Source organism: Pteropus medius, unplaced genomic scaffold (assembly GCF_902729225.1).
Source record: "Pteropus medius unplaced genomic scaffold, Ma_sr-lr_union100, whole genome shotgun sequence".
Classification (NCBI taxonomy): Eukaryota; Metazoa; Chordata; class Mammalia; order Chiroptera; family Pteropodidae; genus Pteropus; species Pteropus medius.
Genome location: NW_024352784.1, coordinates 13,679,007 through 13,701,434, shown reverse-complemented (window position 1 = coordinate 13,701,434; position 22,428 = coordinate 13,679,007). Strand labels below are relative to the sequence as shown.

Here is a 22,428-nt window from a genome sequence, read left to right as displayed (position 1 = left end):
TTAATTCTTGATTCTGCTTTTCATTATTTGTCACTGTTAGACGACCAGCTGTCACTCTTCTTTACTACCAGAGATCTGCAGGCTCCCTGCTGAGTCCTAATTCACTGCTTCTGATCTGCTGTGTTCTTGATTTCAACAAATATACTAATATTATGTCTAAAATAATAATTTTTTAAAAACAGATCTTTGAGTAGAGACCCAAAGGGCTTTACTTTGAATCAGTGAATAGACTTTGCACTATCTGCTTTGAAAGACCAGAGGGAGGCCTTCTATGGTTCTTTTCTTGTTCTGAGCTGTGTTTCAAAATCACTGTGGTGAAAAATAAAATAAAAATAAGTAGTTGCCAATAACTAAAGTGTTAATGTGTAATATGAAGATATACTCTAGGTATAAGTAATATTGAGAATAATTATGTCTGTGTTGACATTTCCATTCCAAATGTACTCATGTGTATTGAAGATACTTTTCAATGAGGAACTCTTTGAAAATGAAAAGAGTATGTTTTAATTCTCAAAATAAAGATCAAGAACACTGACATTCATCAGGTTGCCATTTCAGGACATAGATGTAGTTAATGACATAAGACCAATTTCTTTTATCTTATTTTGGAAACTGCTTGATTTATTGGTGTAACTTTTTTCCCCCTAATGGTTTAAACCACTACGCAAAAAGCAGCAAAATTGCAGTCTTTTAATTCCAGTCTATCAGGGTTATAAATATTTTTATTACTGTGTCAGGGAAGGAGCCGGTTAGGCAATGAGAAGTAGCAGTGACTGTCACGAACATCTGGGAACATCTTGGGTGATGAAAAGTCATTCATACTCCAAGAAAACAAGTGCTGCATGCTACAGTGAGCCAAATGCCAAGATACTACTTCTCGCTCTGAATCATGGATATACGGCTTACTATAATCAAGTATTTCCTCTACTCTTCCCATCCTATTGTTTTCCCTACTCCTTCCCACCCCCACAGACAAAAAGACATTCTGCTGGCTGCTAAGAACTAAGAAAGTCTTCCACCCATTTCCAACTATATATACTGAATTAAAATCTTCATCATGACCAAAAACATCATTAATTCACTAATAATAGAGAATCTCAGTATCCAGATTTACATGGAGACCTTTCAAAGTTATTAGGTTGAAACCATTTAGTCTTTCACCTGGACTCATGATATGCAGCTCAAATTTCAGAAAAACAATCTATGCCAAAAAGAGATGACTTAATTAGGGCCAGGAGAAACTATATAGCTTGCAACCAAACCCTCGTGAAAAGACCTGACTGAGCTTAATTGAAAATTTGAGGATCATCTTTCTTCATTTGGATGACACATTCAAGTCTACTGTGTTGTATTACTCTATAAAACCTAATAGGCAACGTTATATAAGAGTTTATTATTCTAAACTGAAATTTGCTATTTTTCACTGAAGAAAAAGGAAAACATGCAAATCATTCCCTTCAGGTAATTTTCAGCCCCTGCAATTCAATTGGAATAGATTTGGAAATTTTACAGACTGTGAGTCCTAACTTTTTTCTGACATGCCAATGTATCAGAGAGGGTATCACTAATCTCAAAACAAAAGAAAAATTTTATTCCAGTCTAAAAAGCAAACTAAATAATATACTACTTTTGTATTTTAAGGAAAGCTGGTATTTTACTTATTTTGATCAAACATTGAAATACCAAGAATCACTATTAAAAAGTTCAACCTTCATTTGACTTCAAATTCTAAACATTTTGTGCACGCAAAACTATATTTTAAAGCATAGTACCAAGTAGCAGGAATACTGTATCTCATGTATGATCATTACAAAAAAGGATCAAGTGCTCATTATGTACATTATAGAATAATAAAGTAAATATTAATATCAAAATTAAAAAATAACTTCCTTGGCTTTATAAAATACCTTCTAAAATTGAAATACTGGTATACAAATGAAACAAATTATTAGAGTGATTTGAACAAAGAAACATATTTCCAGAGCATAGTGCAGTGAAAAGATCAGTCTGCATGGCTGAAGACCGTCCTGGCTCCATGGATTGCTAGCTGTGTAGTTTTCAATAGTTTCACCCAGTTCACATCTGTAAAATGATGACAGGACCTTCTAAGTACTATAATTATACAACATTAAACTTTGGTAAAGCAAACAGAAGCAGCAGGACTTCACATCCACAATGATGAAAAGTGAATTTATGTGTTTTGCTGGGATTGGGAGTTCATCCTCATCTCCTTTACAATGGGTCATTTGTGAAAGTTAATAAGTTGTAATTTGATTTCTGCTTCTGTTATTCAACCAATAAAGCTCTTGCTGAAGTCACCAAAGGTCTCATCAATAAACTCAATGGATGTGTTTAATTTTCACCTCTCTGACCCCTCAGTCATTTCTGACACTGGTGACCACTTACTAATTGTAAATTTATATTTATTTCTGTGATTATTAGGTTGACATGTATCTTTCCCACTAGATTGTGAATTCTAAGGTTTTTGCTCACCATCATTTCTCTAATGCCTAGCACATAGGCATTATAGGTACATAGGGCATAGGTTCTCAAAATTATTTAAATGAATAAATTATATATATTTATAAATATGGTAAATTTTTAAGTCCATAAAACCATTATCTTTGATGCTTCTTCTAGAATTGTTTTAACAGGAAAAAAATAGGAGTGATGAAGAGGAAAGAGAAGATGCATCTACTCTTATTATTTTATCTCCTCAGATCATCTGGTTAAAGTCTAGGCAATATCCCAAAGTTACAATGACTTGATAGTAACAATTGCTTCTATTTCTAGAGCACTTTTCTTCCCAGGGGCTCCTATCATTTGCAGACAGATCTCGCTGTCACTTTAGGGTGATTCTTCTAAGAAACTATGCTTTTAACCAAGCCTAGTAAGTTTTCTATGAGAAGCTTCCAGGTCTTACTCCAAATCCCCTGTTCTTTTTATGATCATCTCGCTTTCTTAACACAACCCCAAGATATCAAGGGCAATAAAAATAGCCATGTTTTTGTATGAACTCTGAGGACCCCTTTTGGGATGGTTGTTTTTAGCAGACATTTACTGAGCACTTACTTTGTGCTAGTCCTGGAGCTAAGCGCTGCATATACATTACCTTGTTTAATCAAAATCTTCAGCTGGCCCCTATCCCTTATTATGGCAGTCAATGAGGAACTTGTCTTTGAGGATCCAGCAGGAGACTGCTGTGATTACCAGCTGGCGGCTAAGGTAACATGGCCACTCCACTGGACAGGGAAGGAGGTCTTCTGCCTCACCTCCAAGCAGGTGAAGGTTCAGCCCCCGAGTCCCCACCTCATGCCGCTTACCCTCCTGACTCAGCAGGGGCAGTGTAGGCAACACCTGCCTGCCCAGGTTCTGCAGGGAAGGGATGATGGCGTCCAACATCTGCACTCCCCAGTCAGTTCTTGCTGGGTCCGCAGCAGGTCTCTTTTCTTCCTTCTTTATATGGAATTTGTACAAAAGTGATTTTTTCCCACCCTCCAGTCCCCTCGCCCTGGAGCTTCGGATGATACTTAAATCTAAAAATTATCGAACCTTGCAAATTTTTTTCTTAACGTTTTTTCTCGCTGTCCCTCCCCTCCCAGCTTTGGCTCTCCCTTAGCAGCTTCCACTGCAGAAAACTCGAGAGCTGAACGGCACCAGAATCAGTATGCAAACCCAAGTCGTCGGCAACACAAGGAGACTCAGTGAGAGGGTGAGCCGGAGCCACGAGCAGGGGAGGGAGAGTACGCCAGCCTAGAGGAAGGCGGGGCGCGTTGCTAGGATGCTACAAAGGGTACCTCCGTTGCTTGGACACCAAAGAAGGCCATTGGCCCCACCCCCTAAGATGGGCCCCAGGTGGTCCGGGTGATTTCCAGAGCTCCAGCCGGCGAGGTTGGGAAGCAACTTAATGTTTTTTAACTTTGTTTTTTCTTTCTCCTCTTACTCCGGGCAGAGAAGAGATTTGGTCACTTTTGTAATCACTCTGTACAAATCTGGGCACACTCTTCGCCCCTAGGGATGGACATAGGAATTTTCGGATCTGTATGAGGGTTTGAGTTTAAGCTGGAATTTGTCCGGTGTGGCTTTTCCTGGGCTCCTCTCCTAGGAAATGGAGGGCCGGAGGGCTGGGAAGGGGGTTGACTTTTTAAAAATTACTGTAATTTTTTTCTCCTTTCTTATACACTTTAGAAATCTCATCCTGCTAAACGGTTTTCATTCACTTCCCTCTGCTGATAATGGATTATCGCAAAGTGAACACACATGTAAACCCCACCCAGATCAAGAATTAGAACTCTACCAGTACCACAGAAATGCACATCATCCCCCTCCAGGCATTATGCCAAAAAATACTAAAAATTTGTTTTGCCTGTATTTGAACTTTTGGAATTATATATGTATTCTTTCGTGTGTGACTCTGTCACTCAACATCATGGTTTTAAGATTCCTCCATGGTTTCTGTACTAGCGATTTGTTCATTTTCACCGTCACATATTATTCCTTTGTATGACTATGGCACAATTTATTTATCCATTTCATTACTGAGAGTACATTGGAGTTGTTTCCATTTGGGGCTATTAGGAATAATGTTGCTGCAAACATTCTTGAACAAAACGTTTGATGCACATATGTACTCATTTCTGATGTGTATATAACTAGAAGTAGATTTTAGCAGATAATGCCAAAAGTGGTTGGCAGATTTCCAAACTGATGAGTTGTCACAATGATGGTGGGAGGGAGGATCATCTGTCACTTAGTTGGACAGAAATCAGGATGCTCAATGTCCTGCAATGTACAGAACAGTTCTACGCAGTGAAGACTGTTCTACATTCTGTTCCATTTATAAACATCTCATCAGACTTTCTTGTGAGCTTCTTGTGAGCCTAGAAAAAAATCTACTTCATGTATAAATACAAAGAATTTTTTGCTCAAATTCAATATCACTTAACTTCCCAAGAATTCAAGTCCAAGTAAATTGGGGGAAGATTATGCTTTTTTTTTTTTTTCCCCCCCAGGATTTAAGAATTCTTCTTCACTACTTAGGAACACTTATCATCACTATCAGTGAGCTGTTGGTAACTGAGTAGTCAACACATCTGACCTAGGCTGCATTTGTAGCCGTTACATTCATTGTGATTCTTCCTATAGGTATACGCATGTAGTTACTTCATTTCTCTTTCAGTATAGTCATATCTGTACATATACATGTTAAAATAGGTATTATTTTACTGACCTTTAATTTATCTATTATACTATAACTTTAGACTTATGACTTTAAATTCATTTTTAAATATTAGGGTAGATAAACTAGATTATCCATAAACCTCATTTCAGAATAATACCAAAACATTACAAAATATGTGTTATTAAAAAAAAAACATTGTGTCTAATAGGACTGAGAACCTGTTCGCTAAAACATGGCAAGGTCTACGACTCAGCCTCTTTCTCTGTCTTGTCTACTAAGCGGTCAGAACTAAGTTTTGGGCCTTTCTTAAGCTAGTTTCTTGGAAAAATAATTTCTTCCCACTCTCCCTTTAACTGCCTGCCTTTGTCCTCTGGTCTATTGATGATGTTTTGATGATGATGTTTTGAAGCATCTGTTCTTGCAGAGAAGGCTGTCTCAAATCCTTTAGGCAGAGAGTCAGTAGGCAGAGAATATTGCTGAATGGATCGGCAACAAGCAATGGGCAAACTCTTTTGTGACACTGTCTTAACAACTGCTGAGCCAGCTAATTTTTAGTGGCAATATCGGCATTATTGTTCTATCTTAAGATAATCATGGAATTATAAAAACAAATTAGTTTCTTAGAATAATAGATGAGATTTTGAGTTAAATACTGTGATGACACTTTTAGTCTCTAGAAAAACTGTCTTCGGTTTCAGAAGATGGTTATGAATGACCGTTATTAGTGAAATATAGATGGCCAAAGGAGGATATACAAATAATAAAGACAAAGACCTTTCTTTCAAGGTCTTCTTTTCCTTTTGTCAAAAGTCTCTTGATAAAAGAGGCTTTAGAGATACACATTACTCTGTGTTTACTAGCAACTTCCAATGAGCTATAAACATTATATATCCTGAAAATACATATCCTTTGTCAATAGCAAAGCTAAGGCGAACCATGCTATTCCACTGCTAAGCATTTGCTCTTTGGATATACCTGAATGATACATACAAATAATATACATATATGTAACACTGTAATGCTAAATCTTAGAATTAACCTAAAATAATCATCATAGGGAAGAAGTTAAATTATAAAGCTGTACTTTGGAATACATTTTTAAGAGTTTGATTGAAAGAAAGCTGTACATTTATGTGCTTATACTTTAAAAGTTTCAATATATATTAAATGAAAACCTGTTGCAGAATAGTACTAATAATATGATCCTACTTATTTCAAATATACACCTATATGTAAATATACATGCAAATTCATATGTATATTTGTAAATACACAGAATATTTAAGAAAAAATACACAAAAAAATATTAGCAGTGGTTGTTTTTAGATAGTGTGAAATTGTGTGTGGAGGTGAAAGGAGTTCAGAGAACTTTTATGTTCACTTTTTTCTTTTATTTTCTGTTAACCAAGAGCATGGATTACTTTAATAATATTTTAAAGACAATTTACCAAAGAAAAAGAGACAGAGAAAGAGGTACAGGCCATCTCTTGGTTCGCTGACCCAATGCAGCCAGTCTCCCTCCACCATTGATCAGATCACTTATTTCAGATGAGCACGTAATGAAACAGTTGGCTTGTGATTAGGAAACCAGTCTCGTTTGAAATATTCATCCAAATAGTAGAATTGCACTCAGCACTGTGAGATGCTTACACTATGAGAGGTACTTGGGAACTGAGACAGACTGAAAATATACCAGATGCATATCTTCAATCTTGTGCTTACTTAAGGGTTTACGCAGAAGTGGACTTATGGTTTTGCTCCATGTCAACTCAGCTAAGATAGAACTACATTTCCCAGAATCTCCTCCCTGATTCCAAGTTAGGGTTAATTAAAAGAGAAATTTGTGTGAGATTTGGAAGGCAGAAGTAAAGCACAACATTTTTATGCTCTGAAGATCACTGCAGGGTCAGACACTGATCTGCGGGCTCACCGTGTAGGCACGTGCCAGCTGCCTGGCCTATAGTTCTCTAGCTCTCACCAGATCTCCTTCTCAGCTTCTCTGAGCCCTCTACTAAATGCATGTTCAACACAGTGGCCAAAGGCACCACCTTGTCCTGCAGGACACTCACATCACTGAATCTGGATGCAGTGAGAGATAGATGCAGGTTCTAATTTATCCTCACAGATTCTAGTTGTCTTTGTGGGTTCCAGCTTGTCTTCACCAGTTCCAGTCTTTCCTTAATCGCCCTCATTTTGTCACCATCTTTCCTTCCTGTTGGCCCTGATGACTTTAAACCCAGCACCAGACAGAGGCCAACACCAGACATAGACTGTGAACCAGCTCCTACAATCAATAAGGGCTAATGCCCATAATAAATCCTGTATTCTCTATCATTCATAGGGGTTTTGCCTTCTGAAGCCTAACTGATACAGGTCCGGTGGTTAAAACGGAAGTATTTAAATTTAAGTTATTCTCTTGCAGCTATATACTTAGACTTGAATTCATATAAATTAAGTACTTGCTCACTGCAACTCTATTGTAAAGATATGTTCACTCTGATGTTAGAGGTAGGAAGACTATGTAATAGGAGTAACAGGGGAGGAAGATTACTTCTGAGATGCCTGATCTGAATACTAAACAAAGAGGTTTGGGCTTTATTTGGAAGGTGTAGATGGTTCTCAAAGGCCTTGGAATAAGAGGATAATCTGATCACTCACAGTCTATTATATTCTTCAGTATTGTATTAAAATGGGGTTTGTATTTTGTTACATGGTAAAAAGAATCCATATGTGAGATAGCAACTATAATCAGAAATTTCTGAGAGAGATGAGGGAAAGCTACCAAATAACTAAAAGGATAAGTGCTGGCCATGGGAAGGCTGGCTACAGGATGATGAATGTCCTTGAGAGTGACAGCTGATCATAAACTTTTCATGGATGAAACAGCAAAGATGCAACATAATATAAGAAAGGTAACTTAACAAATGTGACAAATGAGAATACTTTGAGATTAAGCTATGGAATGATCTCTCAAGGAAAAAATATAGAAAAACTCATCAAGTCAGACTATTTAAAAATAGACCATTTCAAGTAATAGATAGCACTGTCATTATCCTGCCTGGATTATCTGTAGCATAGAAGTCATACAATAGGACTTTTCCATGTTTAATAGATGAGATCTCAATGAATAATAAATATGATAATGATACTCATGTATGGATAACTATCTATTTATGAATAGAAAGTTAATATTTGTTACATACTCATCTGACCTGCCCTGTTTGTAAACATTTTACACCATTTTTCCCTTTTACATATGATGAAATGAAAAATTTGGCACTTGAAGACCTGAATTCACATCTGATGTTAGCATAAATAATTTGTATGACTGAAAAAATATTAATATTTCTAAGCCTTAATTTTTATTGATAAAATAACAATAAAGATGATAAATACTAATAGAGAAAATTCCAGTATACTTAAGCAATGGGAAAAGTTAAAATGAGAAAGTATTTTGGCTTCCAAAAATTCTAAACTTACAGTTACTTTTCCAATTTTACCATTATATTACACCATTCAGCATTGGCAAAATGAAATGCATATTCTACAGACAAATGCCTCTTGACTATTTTGGGGGGGGTATACGTATCAGAAAGGTAGATAGATGACTTTAGGCAATATGCGATAAGTTGGTCAGCAAAGTCACCTCATACAATACACAAAAATTAACTTAAAATGGATCAAAGAGCTAAATCTAAAAGTAAAAACTATAACACCAAAAATAAAACATAAAGGAAAACTCGTGATTTGGGCGTTAAGTAAATATTTCTTGGGACACAAAAAGCATGAATCATAAAAGTTAAAAATTTGATAAATGGGACTTTATCAAAATTTAAAGCTTTTAAACAGACACCATTAAGAAATGAAGGAAAGACACACAGTAAGAATATTCACAATACAAATATCTGAATATATATATTTTCAATCTTCCTAAAACAATAATAAGACAGCTCAATTTTTAAAAGGGGCAAAATATTTAAACATACATTTTACAAAAGAAGATATACAAATGGCCAGAAAGCAGATGAAAAGATTCTCAACATAACTGATTATTAAGGAAACACATATTAAAACCACAAGAGATACCACTACAACATTAGAATAGCTCTAGTTAAAAAGAATGACATACCAAGTGTTGGTGAAGACATGAAGCAATTAGAACTTATATTCTGCAGGTGAGACTGTAAAGTGGTTCAATGTACTTTGAAAAACTGGCAGTTTCTTACAAAGCTAAAAATACTTATCTATTCCAGTTTTAAGTATTCAACTGAGAAAAATAAAAACAAAATGTTCACACAAAGCGTTATACACAAATATTCAGAAAGGCTTTATTCACAATAGACAAAATATGAAATGACCCATGTGTCCAAATCGTAAATGGATAAACAACAGGTAGTATATCCACACAATGTAACACTATTCAGTAATGGAAATGAATGAACTTACTGATACAGGTAATAATATGGATGAACCTCAAAATCATTATATGGACAGACAGAAACTAGATACAAAGAATGCATATTGTGTGACTCCATTTATAAAAAAAATTTTTAAATGCAAACTAATTTAGAGTGACTCAGGCAATCAATGATTGGCTGGGGCCAGGATCAAAAGAAGAGGGTGAGAGAGAATTCTGTATCTTGAGTGAGGTGGTAGTTTTAAAGGGTATCCCACTGTCAAAATTCATCAAAGTGTACTTTTTAAATGGGTGCAATTTTTACATAAAATATATCTCAATGAGAATTTTTCAGAAAGTAACCCAGAGTTCTGGAGGAAGTAATCTTATATAAATAAGTCATAAGTAAACTAAAAAATGAAGAATTAATTGGCGAATTTTAACAGACTGAAAACAGCATGTGTCAGGATTAATGAACTTATAGAAATTATCCAATTGAACCTCAAAGAGGAAGATGGGTTAAAAGAACCTAACAGAGTAAGAGAAATATGAGACAAATGAAGTTCTAGGGAATGGAGGGAAGACAGAATAAGAAAGATGCAGTCATTTGAGAAACAGTGACTAGAAAAGTTACCAAACTGATGAAAGACAATAACCATTGCTAAATATTCTGAATACAAACAAAGAGACTAAAACTAAAGGGGTGGCAAAAACTATACCGTGCTAACACCCATCAATTGAAAACTGGAGTTTTATTAACATCAGACACATTACATTTCAGAGCAAAGAATGTTACTAGCGATAGAGTGTCATTTCATAATTAAAAAGGGTCAATTCATGAAAGAGAAAACATAAAAATCTGAATTATTGCATCTTAATTATTCTACCATTCTATTTATGCTCTTAATAACAGAGCTTCAAAATACATGAAGCAAAAACTGATAAATTGGGGATTACCAGTTTTCAATAATCTTAATGTAAAGACATATCTGTAGCTTATTATTTTTATATAAATTTTTAATTCATCATTTAAGATACAATAATAAAAATAATTTTAAAAATACATAATACATCACAACCACTAGGGATTTATTACAGGAATAAAAGGATATTCTAAAATTTAAAAATTCTATTGGTGCAATTCACATTAACAGAATGAAAAAATGGGGAAAAGCACAGTCATCTCAATAGGTAAAGAAAGCACATTTAATAAAACATGAATTCTTGATTTAAGGAAAGAAATCCTCAACAAAGTAGAAGTGGAAGGCAAGTTCCTTGATCTTAAAAAGGTTATCTAGTAATAAAACCTTAAGCTACACCATTCTCAATGGCAAAATTGTCAAAACTTTCTCCCCAAGGTCAAAAACAAGATGAGATTGTCCACTACTGCAGTTTTAATTCACCATTGTGCTGGAGGGCCTAGACAGTGCTATAAGACTAGAAAGAGAAATAAAATATATAAGATTGGTAATAAAAAGTAAAACAGATTTTGTTTAAAAATTATATGGTTGTGAAGAGAAAATCTGAAAAGATATCAACTATTTGAACCAGTAAATAAATTTAGCAACAAGCTCTTTAGATAAAAGGCTGACATATGAAAAAGTCATATTTCTATATACTAGCAAGAAATGATCAAAACAAAATTTTTAAAAATAGCACATAGTAGAATCAAAAAATCAAATATCTAGGAACAAATTTAAGATAAGTTCTATAAGGCTAATATTGACTAGTACAAAATATTGTGAGTTCGTACTATAAAGAAAAAATAAAGATAACCTAAATGGAGAACTATATCATGTTTATGAATCAAAAGACTAAATATTGATAAAATATCAATTTCCCTTATTTTGATCTATAGATTTAAGACAAATCTAATCAAAACCCCAGCAGGAATATTTAGTGAACATTGACAGGCTGAACCTTAAATGTATACAGAAATGCAAAAAACCTAAAATAGTCAAAACAATTGTAAAAAAGAATAAAGTTGGAGAATTTATACCATCAGAGTTCAAGACCTGCTACAGTAATTAAGACAGTGGAGTGTTGGTGCAAGGATAGACAAATAGACCAATGGAACAAAACAGAGTCCAGAAAAACATCCCTACTTATAAAGTCACTTGGTTTATGACAAAAGTATCACTACAATTCAGCAGGGAAATAATAGTCTTTTTCATTAAATGGTGCTTTGACAACTGCATATTCCTATGGGAAAAACAATAAGCCCTACCTCACATCAAACCCAAAAATTAGTTCAAGGTGGATCATATATCTAAATGTGAAAGCTAAAAAAATAAAGCTCTAAAAGAAAACATTAGAGAGTAACTTCACAACTTTGAGGTAGGCAAAGATTTCTTGAACATAACAGAAAAAGCACTAATCTTAAAAGACAAAGCTGATGATTTGACTTCATTAAAATTAAAAATTTCTATTACCAAAACCCATCAATAAGAAATCAAATAGGCAAATCGCAAACTGGGAGAATATGTCTATTGGCAATACATATATCTGATAAAGGATTATATCTATAATATATAAAGAACAAAGATCAATAATAAAAAAATGTTTTTAAAATGGGCAAAATACTAGAACAGGCCCTTCTCAAAAAAGGAAGCTAAACATACCATACGATGCAGCAATTCCACTCCTAAGTATATCCTCCCCTAAATAACATATCAAGTGCATATGTCTGTAAAAACTTATACAAGAATGTTTATAGCAGCTTTATTCCTAAAAGCCAGAAACTGGCAACAATCTAAAATATCCATTAATAGTGAATAGATAAACAAATTATGGTATATTTATACAATGGAACATGACACGACAATAAAAAGAGGAAGAAACTACTGATATGCGCAACACAGATAAATCTCCAAAATATTATGATGAGCAAAAGAAGAGAAATGCAAGAGTACAAACTATACATTACATTTATACGAAGCTGAAGAACCAGCAAACTAATTTATGTGTTAGAAGTCAGAAAACTTACCTTTAGGATGTCAACTGGGAGGTAACACAGAGTTTGCCTGGGGTGTATCTTGTATCTTGTTCTGTATCTTGATGTGGGTGGTAGCTATAGAAGTATATACATCTATAAAAAAAAATACAGACATGCTTAAGATTTATTGTACCATGTGCAAATTAAACTCTAATTTTTAAAAAGTATTGGTCAGGGTGCACATATTATTTGACACGTTGCATGCACAGGCTTTATGCAGCATACTCTTTGGTATCAGGCACTTGAAAATTAAACCTTCTTACTCCGATCTAGGTTTACAAATAAACAGACTGACTAAGAGCTTAGGTTTGAGAGTCAATCTTTCAACAAACATTTCTTGAGTGCCTTATTGTATGCCAGGCTGTGTTCTACTCAGTGGGATAATAAACAGTAAATAACACAGCCAAGACCCTGCCCTCACAAAGATCATACATAGCCTAGTGGAAGATACAGAAAACAAAATATAAATAATGTAATAGTAGTTACTACAAAGAAAAATAAGGCAGGACAATTGGACACAAAGAGAAGAGGCTACTTTAGAAAGGCTTCTCTAAGACATCTGAATGATGTAAAGAAGCCAGCAAACTAAACTGTAGGCCTTTAATTTTCTATTCTGGAAAGCTTGGACAAGCTACTCAACTTTTCTGAGTCTTAGTTTCATCATTAGTAAAATGGAGATCATAATAACTCCAGGATGTATTAAGGACTGAATGAGATAACATGTAAAGTGCTAACACAGAATCTGACATATCATAAGGACACAATAAATAATAATTTCTTAAATCATAAAATAAAATGCAAACAGAATGAATACATCAGGACTATAGGGTATGAGCTTTTTCTTATTCTTCTACATATACAATGTAGGTGTTCCATAAACATTTGGGGTTTACAGTATTTGAATCTAACACCTGTTTTGCAGTGAGTCTGTTCCAATACAGCTCTAGCACAGAAAAAGAAGGGATTAGAAAATGGGGAAGCTGGAGAACAAGAACTGGCTAAGAAAAGCAGTGGGATAGAATCAGAGTAGTTATTCTAAACAGACAGCTCACTTTTCCAAGTTCAGGTCATCATAGGATACAAAATTGAGATGACAAAATTATCCTTCAATAGTGCAGGAGAAATAGATGTCCTCAGGAAAAAAAAAACTGAAAGAATTCGTAACCAGCAGATCTGCCCTACGAAAAAATGCTAAAAGAAGTTCTTCAAGAAGGAAAATAATATAGGTCAGAAACTCAGTGTATTGGATAATTATAGCATATGGATAAGTGAAATGAATGACAGCAATGCCATAAAGGATGGGACAAAGGAACTGAGGATTCTCTAAGTTACCTGCACTACATGGGAAATAAAAGTGTTATTTGAAAGTGAACTTATATTAGTTAAAAATGTATATTGTTTGCTCAAATTTTTCTATAAATCTAAAATTGTTCTAAAATAAAGCCTATTAATAATAAAAAAATTGAGATGAGCCAGATAACAAGCTAAACAATTAAATAGCCATGGTTGAATCTAAACTTCTGCATACATATTTCACACCTTTGTTCATCCTGCTTCCTCCACCTGGAATACTCTCCCTCTCTCCATCCCCAGCCCACTACCTCCAATTCCTAGAAGGCACTGGGCTTTCTCAAGCTTCTATACCTCTCTAGTGGTTCTTTCTTAAATCGGAAGTCCCCTCCTAATTTCTATCATGTCCTTGTGCTCCAGCCTCAGCTATTGTTAGGAAATCTTGGCCTCCCTATCTGTACGGGGAGTTTAGGTTTCCCTCATCTGGGCTCACATTTCTCATCTCCAATAGAAACTGAATATTTCTTGAATGATTGTTATGCAAAAGCACTTTGTAGACAGGCTTTTGAAAGTTTCCCCAAGATTCATATCACACTATCTATATGTTAAATCACCATCTGGTGGTGAAAGAAGATTACATCACCAAGATGTGCTTCAATACTGTTTTCAGAGAGCTTTAAAAGGTCCTGTTAGATGAAAAAGAAATGATGACTCGTATGTAGATATATCTACTGCCAAAAACCAGTTTTTCCTGAGGAAACGTTTCCTGCTCTTTTACCTACTCATATTTTCATCACTTTCCTCCCCATTTCCTCCTATCCTTACTCCTAAATGCATTTCTCCAGCATTTCAACTCATCCATTGAAAATACAATTCTGGTTGTCATTTGTTTTGTTTTGGCTGCCCTAAGAGCATCTAGATTTCCTTTCTGAACTTACACATCCAGACAGTGTGTAATCTTGATGGGGCGCTAATTTCTGGTGACCATATTCCATTACTGAGCTGAAGAAAACAGATCCTTGCCCTCCATAGCTCAGCAGCACCAGGGGCCACACATGTGACCCAATTTCAGTTATCTGATACTCTTTCTTGGGCCCAGATTGTTTAGCCAGTGACATAGGAATAGGAAAGTCTAGAATATATGCACGGCAGGGATGGTGTGCTTTCCTCACTATCCTGCTTTATAGCGATTGCCAGGGTTCCTAATGCCCAGTCCTCCACAATCCCCTTGAATCCTGCCCATTTCTAAGTCTGATTCTCCCAGCTCCCATCACTCTGTGAGCTTCCTAATACTCTTCCAGAAACTCTCTTCTCCTTAAGTTAGCTCAACTCACCATCCTGGGTCTTGTCTGCTTACAAGTTAGACTAGAGTAGAGGCAAAAAATGAGGCTACCCATCCTCCCACTGCATTACCAGAGAATAAACTTGAGTATTAAAGAGAAACACTTAAATCCTATCTTTAGTCAGGCGGTTTAAGCAGCCATGTGCAGTTAATGTGAGGGTCCTTTGAAATGAAAAACAGAAAAAGAAAAGGGCAAATGTCAATAGGAAGATTAGACATTTCCAGTGTAGATTAGATTGGGTAGTCCTAGGATGAAAATTAATCCTCATAATAGCACACCAATTTGAGGTATTTTAGGAGAAAAGCAGCTGCAGCTGGGAAGCACTCGACAGACTCCTCTGCTCTCCTCCACTTTACAGAACCTCTCTGCATACAGAGACAAATGGAAGGGTGGAGGGAAGCAGAAAGAATGCATGTATACATCCAGTGAGTATATCATACAAGAGGATGAGACCCAAAAGAAACTAAGGGCTAAAACTTCTTAATTCTGTGGGCTGAAGAGTGTCTTGTCCAAAAGACAAAGAAACATGGACAATCTCTCCTATATAGGAGAGATTCACTTGGTTGCTTATGTAGTGAGGGTCTCCTCTACTCTTGTGAAAGGAAGGGAAAGTTAACTAGACCAAAAGCCAAATGCCTGCTCCCTGCCTATAGACTCTATATGACTTTGAAACACTCATAAAAACAGCTTGAAGTTCTATAATGGTCTAGTGTGTATTCAGAGAAAAGAACTTATTTGAAACAGGAAAACATAAACCTACTACATGGCTGCTAATAGCTTATTAAATTTTTCTTTCATGGATCATGATTTTGGTGTATCTAAAAAGTCATTGCCACATCTAAAGTCCAGATTTTCTGTTATCTTTTAGTTTTATAGTGTTGTGTTTTATATTTAGCTCTATCATCTATTTTAGGTTGATTTTTGTAAAGGGCGTAAGGTCTGCATCTAGATTCATTTTTTTGCATGTGGATGTTCGTTGTACCAGCACGATTTGTTGTAGAGACTATCATTGCTTCACTGTATTGCCTTTGTTCCTTTGTCAAAGATTAGTAGACTGTATTTATGAGGGTCTATTTCTGGGCTCTCTGTTGTTTCACTGATCTCTTTGTCTATTCTTTTGCCAATACTACACTGTCTTGATTATTGTAGCTTTAGAATAAACCTTGAAATTGGGAACTACCAGTCCTCCAACTTGGTTCTTTTACAACATTGAATTGGCTCTTCTAGGTCTTTTAGCCCTCCATATGAAATTTATAATCAGTTTGTTGATATCCACAAAGTAACTTGCTGGAATTTTAATGTGATTGCATTAAATCTTTAGGTCAAGTTAGGAAGAATTGACATCTTGCTTCTTCCTATCCATAAACTGAATCTCTCTCCATTTATTTAGTTGATTTCTCTCCTCAGTTTTGTCGTTTTCCTCCTATATTATACATATTTTAGGTTTATACCAAGTATTTCATTTTGGGGGATGCTAATGTAAGTAGTAATGTTTTTAATTTCAAATTCCTCTTGCTCATTGATAGTATATAAGAAAGTGAATGTGTTTTGTATATTAACCTTGTATCATGCAACCTTGCTATAACTATGCAGTAGTTCGTTTTTTTTCGTTGTCAATTCCTTCAGATTTTCTACATAGATGGTAACGTCATCTACAGAGTTTTATTTCTCCCTTCATAGTCAGTATGCCTTTTATTTCTTTTTCTTGTCTTATTGCATTAACTACAATACTGAAAAAGGACTGGCAAGAGGGGATATTCTTGTCTTGTTCCTGATCTTAGAAAGGCTTCTAGTTTCTTACAATTAAGTATGATGTTAGCTGTAGGTTTTCATAGATGTTCTTTAATAAGTTGAGGATGTTCTCCTCTAATCCTAGTTTAATGAAGAGTTTTTATCATAAATGGGTATTGGTTTTGTCAAATGCTTTTTCTGCATCTATTGATATAATCATGTGGTTTTTATCTTTTAGTCTATCAATGTGATGGATTACATTAACTGATTTTCAAATGTTGAACTGGCCTTGCATACCTGGAATAAATTTCACTAGGTTGTAGTGTATAATTGTTTTTATACTTTGTTGGATTCAATTTGCTAATATTTTGTTGAGAATTTTTGCATCTGCATTCATGAAAGATATTGGCCTTTAGTTTCTTTTCTTGTAGTATCTTTTTCTGCTTTTGGTATCTGGGTGATGCTGGTCTCAGAATGAATTAGGAGGTATCACCTCTGCTTCTATCTTCCAGTAGAGACTGCAGATAATCGGTATAATTCCTTCTTCAAATGTTTGGTAGAATTCACTAGTAAACTCATCTTAGATATGACACCAATAGCATAAGTGACAAAAGATAAAAAGATAAATTAGACGATACCAAAATTAACAACTGTGCTTCAACTAATACTCTCATCAAGAAAATGAAGACAACCTATAGAATGGTAGAAAATATTTGCAAATCAAATATTTGATTAGGGACTTGTATCCAGAATATATAATGAATGCTTACAAATCAACAATAAAAAGACAAATACCCAACTGAAAAATGGGCAAAGGATTTGAACATTTTTTCCGAAGAACATAAACAAATGGCCAATAAGTGCATGAAAAGATACTCAATATCATTAGTCATTAGAAATTGCAAATCTAAACCAGAATGAGATACTTTATACTCATTGGAATGGCTACAAGCAAGAGATAATAACTATTGTTGGCAAATATGTGGAGATACTGAAACCCTCATACACTGCTGATGGGAATGTAAAATGGTGCAACTGTTTTGGAAAACAGTTTAGCAGTTCTTCAGAAAGTAAAACAGGAGTTACCATATAGCCTAGTTAACTCCACTCCTAAGTATATACCCCGGAGAAATTAAAGTATATACCCACATAAAAACTTGTGCATGAATCTTCATAGCAGCATTATTTCATAATAGTTTAAAAGTGTAAATAATCCAATGTCCATAACTGATGTATGGACAAAATAGGCATATTCATACATGAAATATTATCAGCAATAAAAAGAAATGGGTACTGATACATGCTATAACATAGATGAATCTTTAAAACCATTATTCTTAAGAGAAGGGAGCCAGCTACAGACTTCATACTGTATGATTCCATTTATACAAAATACCCCCAAAATGCAAGAACATAGAAAGTAGATTAGTAGTTGCCTGGAGCTGGTGGGAGGAGGGTGCTGGTAGCTAGGGATTAACTACTAATGAGTACAGCACTATTTTTAGAGGGGAGAAGAAAATGTTCTAAAATTGTGATGGTTGAACAAACCTGTGAACATACTAAAAAACACTGAATTGTACACTGAATGTGATGGTATGTGAATTATATCTCAACAAAGCTTTTTTTTAAAAAAAAAATAGGCAAATACTGAAAACAGGTGTATATACAAAAATTATGAAAATAGAAGATGCAGAAATGAAAAATTATTTGACCATTCTAACTGGTGGTTAAAAATGAAAACGTCTTACAATTATGGAACTAAGAAGATAGCCATCCTCTCCAACAAAATTACTTCATGTCAGTTTTCAATTAATTCTTCGTGTATTAATTTTGATAATGCAAGTACAAAAACCACAAAGTAATAAGGTAGAACCCATTAGCGATGTATTTGAGTTATGTTGTTCCAGGTTCATACACGACAAGTGATGTAGTTAGTTACATTCACAAGACAATGCCCTTATCTTGTACATATATCAAAACTATGAAGATATGAAACATTTGGGTTTGATATTTTCTCAATATTTTAAATTCCAATGAAGTTGGAATTTACTATCTTTTGTTCAGTAAATTATTCAAAAAGTGACTTAGAAAATTTTTTTTAAATGGACCTGACCTGCACAGATGGTAAATGGTGTTATTTTTCCTAGTATGCTGAATATAGGTATTAGCTAAAGACTATTTCTTGCCTTTTGATATTTTTGACTTATATTCTTGTCTCCTTTGACAAGTCATGTTTTTGCCTTTCCTCAATCCAGGCATAATAAAATTATGAAGATGTCTCTTTTGCCTGAACTCTGGGTTTCTTTCACGTTATGGAAGAAATAATGGGAAAAATTGTTTGTTTTGCATTCTCCAAATTTTAACTAACTCAAAACTACTGTGAGTTCTTCAAAAAATCAAATTTAAAAGAAAAAATCTTGACAAATCATGAGTTCAGTCTTCCTAAACTATGCATGAGAAAAACTTGTTAATGTTTCAATGTACCTTAATCCATTCAAGCAACTATAACAAAATACCACAGACTGGGAAACATATAATCAACAGAAAGTTCTTTCTCACAATTTTAGAGGCTGCAAGTCCAAGATCAAGGTGTCAGTGTGGTCAGGTGAGGACCTTCTTCCAGGCTGCAAACTTTTCTATGTATCTTCACATGGTGTAAGGGGCAAGGGAGCTCTCTTTGGCCTCTTAAAGGTATTAATCTCATTCACAAGGGCTCTAATCACCTTCTAATACCATCTCATTGGGCATTAGGATTTCAGTGTATTTTGTGGGTACATACTCATTCAGACCATGGCTAATGACTGTATACATTTCAAGTAAAAAACACTCATGTTCATGGAAAGACTGATAATAACAACTATCTACAAAAAAAAATACTTTATAAATTATAGGCCTAGAGAACTGATGCTGTACGTATGTTAGTAGTCTTATAATAATTCATAATAATCTTATAAATCAATTGTGTTATACCTAAATAGTGGATTACAGTCTCCTCCATTCTACGAAAACATCATTGTCTGTAACATCCTCAATCCTCAGCATATTTAGTCTTCTGGAAGAGACATCAGAGAAAAACTGCCCTCAATAAAAAATTGGCTGATCAGATACTGTAACCGCCAGCATGGTAGTAAAACTCCAAGATGGTGATTCCTGGATTCATTTTCCCAAATAAATGACAAATATCTTCTCTAGACAGCTGCACAACCATTCCATCAGGAGACTTTAAACCATTAATTCTTAGGAATCCTCCAGAAGCCAAATCTTTGCAGGAAGACTACTCATCAAGGCCTTCAAGTCAAGCAGATGACAACAGAAAGTGGATGGCTTCTGTCCAAGGTTAAAAAAATAACAAGACTAATTTTCTAATACCTTTGTTCCTTTTCCCTCTTTTGCTTATGATGGTTTGGTACATCTTCGAGATCATCTAATGGTTTCTTAATATGCTCTCACATATTTATCATTTTACCCTTAATACTATATGGTCTTTTTTAGTCACTTCAAGTAACGTGAAACTTTTCAATTTTCTCAGACCATAGCTACTCTCTAAACCTACCAAATTCTACTATAAAAAGAAAGATTTAATACTTTTTCCTTTAAATGGAGACCAAGTTTCTCCCAAGGGTCCCTTCTGATACTTGAATTTCCCTCATATCATTAGCCCTAATCTTCATTCTTTTAAAACTGGAACCTTACTCTAAGTCAACAAAATATGTCTGCTGTAACCATTATAGCACTGTCCCAGAACCATGCTCACCAATGGAGGAAACAAATGCTGGAGCTATTCTCCCTGCACTAGTCGTTTTCTCTAAAGACTGTCCAGACTTCTATGGAGGAACTTAACTCCACTGAGAATGTGTCCACCTCAAGAAAACAATTACTGGCTCATTCCTGTTGTGATGAAATACTACTGGTTGGTAATCTAGGTGCCTGGCTTTGCATTCTAGTACAAGAATGATCATTTTGCTTCAATTACATTTTGCTGATGCTTTCTCTGTCCAGTCTTAAAATGCTGTTGTATAGCCACTGTCAAGACACATGATTCAACAACAATCAACCATTGTTAACATGAAGACCTAAGGCTAATGACTATCAATGAATACTTGATACACAATCATAACTCAGTAAATAGCAATAAAAATCTGAATTGATTACAACTCCAGAAGATAATGGTCTATCCTTCAACTTAAGCTGAAGACCAGAAGAAAACAAAACTGAAAGTACAATTTGCAAAAATGTACAACTTACAAAATGCCATCAGTCTACCCAACTTTGACAATGCAAAAAGTTACCTAAGCTCAAACTTTTAGCACCAGTTCAATCAGATGCGTATATTTCAAGACCACAAACTGATCTAATGACAATTCTGCACAGGTTTATGTATTCTAAAGATACTGACAATGCCAGTAACTCTCTAGTTTCCAAATTTTCACTAATCTCTGTCAAGACAATCTAAAACTAACTCCAGGCCCCAAACTCCTATATGTACCCTTCCTCTAGAGACACACCACAGCTTTTCTGGTGTTTATACTCCCTTGGTGCAAGGTAATAAACCTAGCTTTGATTTCGTGTGATAATCCTGGTGGTTTTAGTCAATGGGAATCACCAGTATAAATGAGTCAGAGCTCTCTTTTGAATGAGACACAACAGCTTTATCTTCATACGCAAGATAATGAATCCTATATTCTATATAAAAACACCTAACAACATCACAAGTTTAAAATAAAACCTCATCAGTATTAATCATAGCAATTTTGTAAAACAAATACAAATGTATGAATTTGCAGATATAAAAACTGCCAACCTGTGTTAACTGAAAAGACTTGTAATCTTAAGCAATACTAACTGAAAATTTCTCCATATGTAAAAATGTATATTTGATACGTTTTTTCAAAAATTCCCTCAAATTTAATATAATTAAGTTAACTAGTCTAGCAAACCAGTAAAAAAATAAAAGATTATGAATGTAATGGCATTTGGCACACTATGCTTGTGAAAATGCTTTATTTTTAAGTAAAAAAAAAAGTGAATCAGCCAAAACAAAATGTTTTGCCTCTGAATAATATTGTCAGCTTAAAAGACAAAAGTCATTAATGAGGAACATATTTTCATTTTTCAATGTTTTTAATTTTTTATAAAGATTTTAATTAAGCTTCAGTCACTATGCAGTTTTTAAACTTAGGTTTCATGATCCTTTAGACTTCATGCTTTTTTAAACAGTCATTTATCTTCAAAACATGACAAATTTCAGAATCCACTAAAAATTATTTTATTCAAATTATGTTTTCCAAAAGAGAGGGTTCTGTGCTAGCCGTCTTTGAAAGTTTTCATACCTACAAAAGAAAAAAGATATTTATAAGAAAATTAAAATAGAATCATAATTTGCCAAATGGCTTAACGAAAAGCAAACAATTTTACGTCATTTCCAAAAAGCTTAAAAGTTAATCTGAAAGTTTAATGACAAATTTACAAAAAAGATAGCATAGTGATTTAA

At 34.6% G+C, this 22,428-nt stretch overlaps 2 protein-coding genes across 4 annotated transcripts in view; both read right to left on the bottom strand.

The window, feature by feature from the left end:
• The window catches only part of CCDC81 (coiled-coil domain containing 81), a 33,750-nt gene extending 30,348 nt beyond the window's left edge, over nucleotides 1-3,402 (bottom strand). The window contains exon 1 of the mRNA XM_039848334.1: nucleotides 3,273-3,402. Coding sequence (XP_039704268.1) covers nucleotides 3,273-3,402 — 130 coding nt within the window. The remainder of the gene's footprint in view (nucleotides 1-3,272) is intronic.
• Nucleotides 3,403-22,052: 18,650 nt separating this feature from the next.
• HIKESHI (heat shock protein nuclear import factor hikeshi) overlaps nucleotides 22,053-22,428 on the bottom strand; it is a 32,911-nt gene continuing 32,535 nt past the window's right edge. For 2 of the 3 annotated variants that reach the window (XM_039848265.1, XM_039848266.1), the window contains one exon: nucleotides 22,053-22,267. In XM_039848265.1, coding sequence (XP_039704199.1) covers nucleotides 22,213-22,267 — 55 coding nt within the window. In that variant the 3' untranslated portion in view covers nucleotides 22,053-22,212. The remainder of the gene's footprint in view (nucleotides 22,268-22,428) is intronic. The other variant, XR_005649720.1, reaches the window with a different exon arrangement.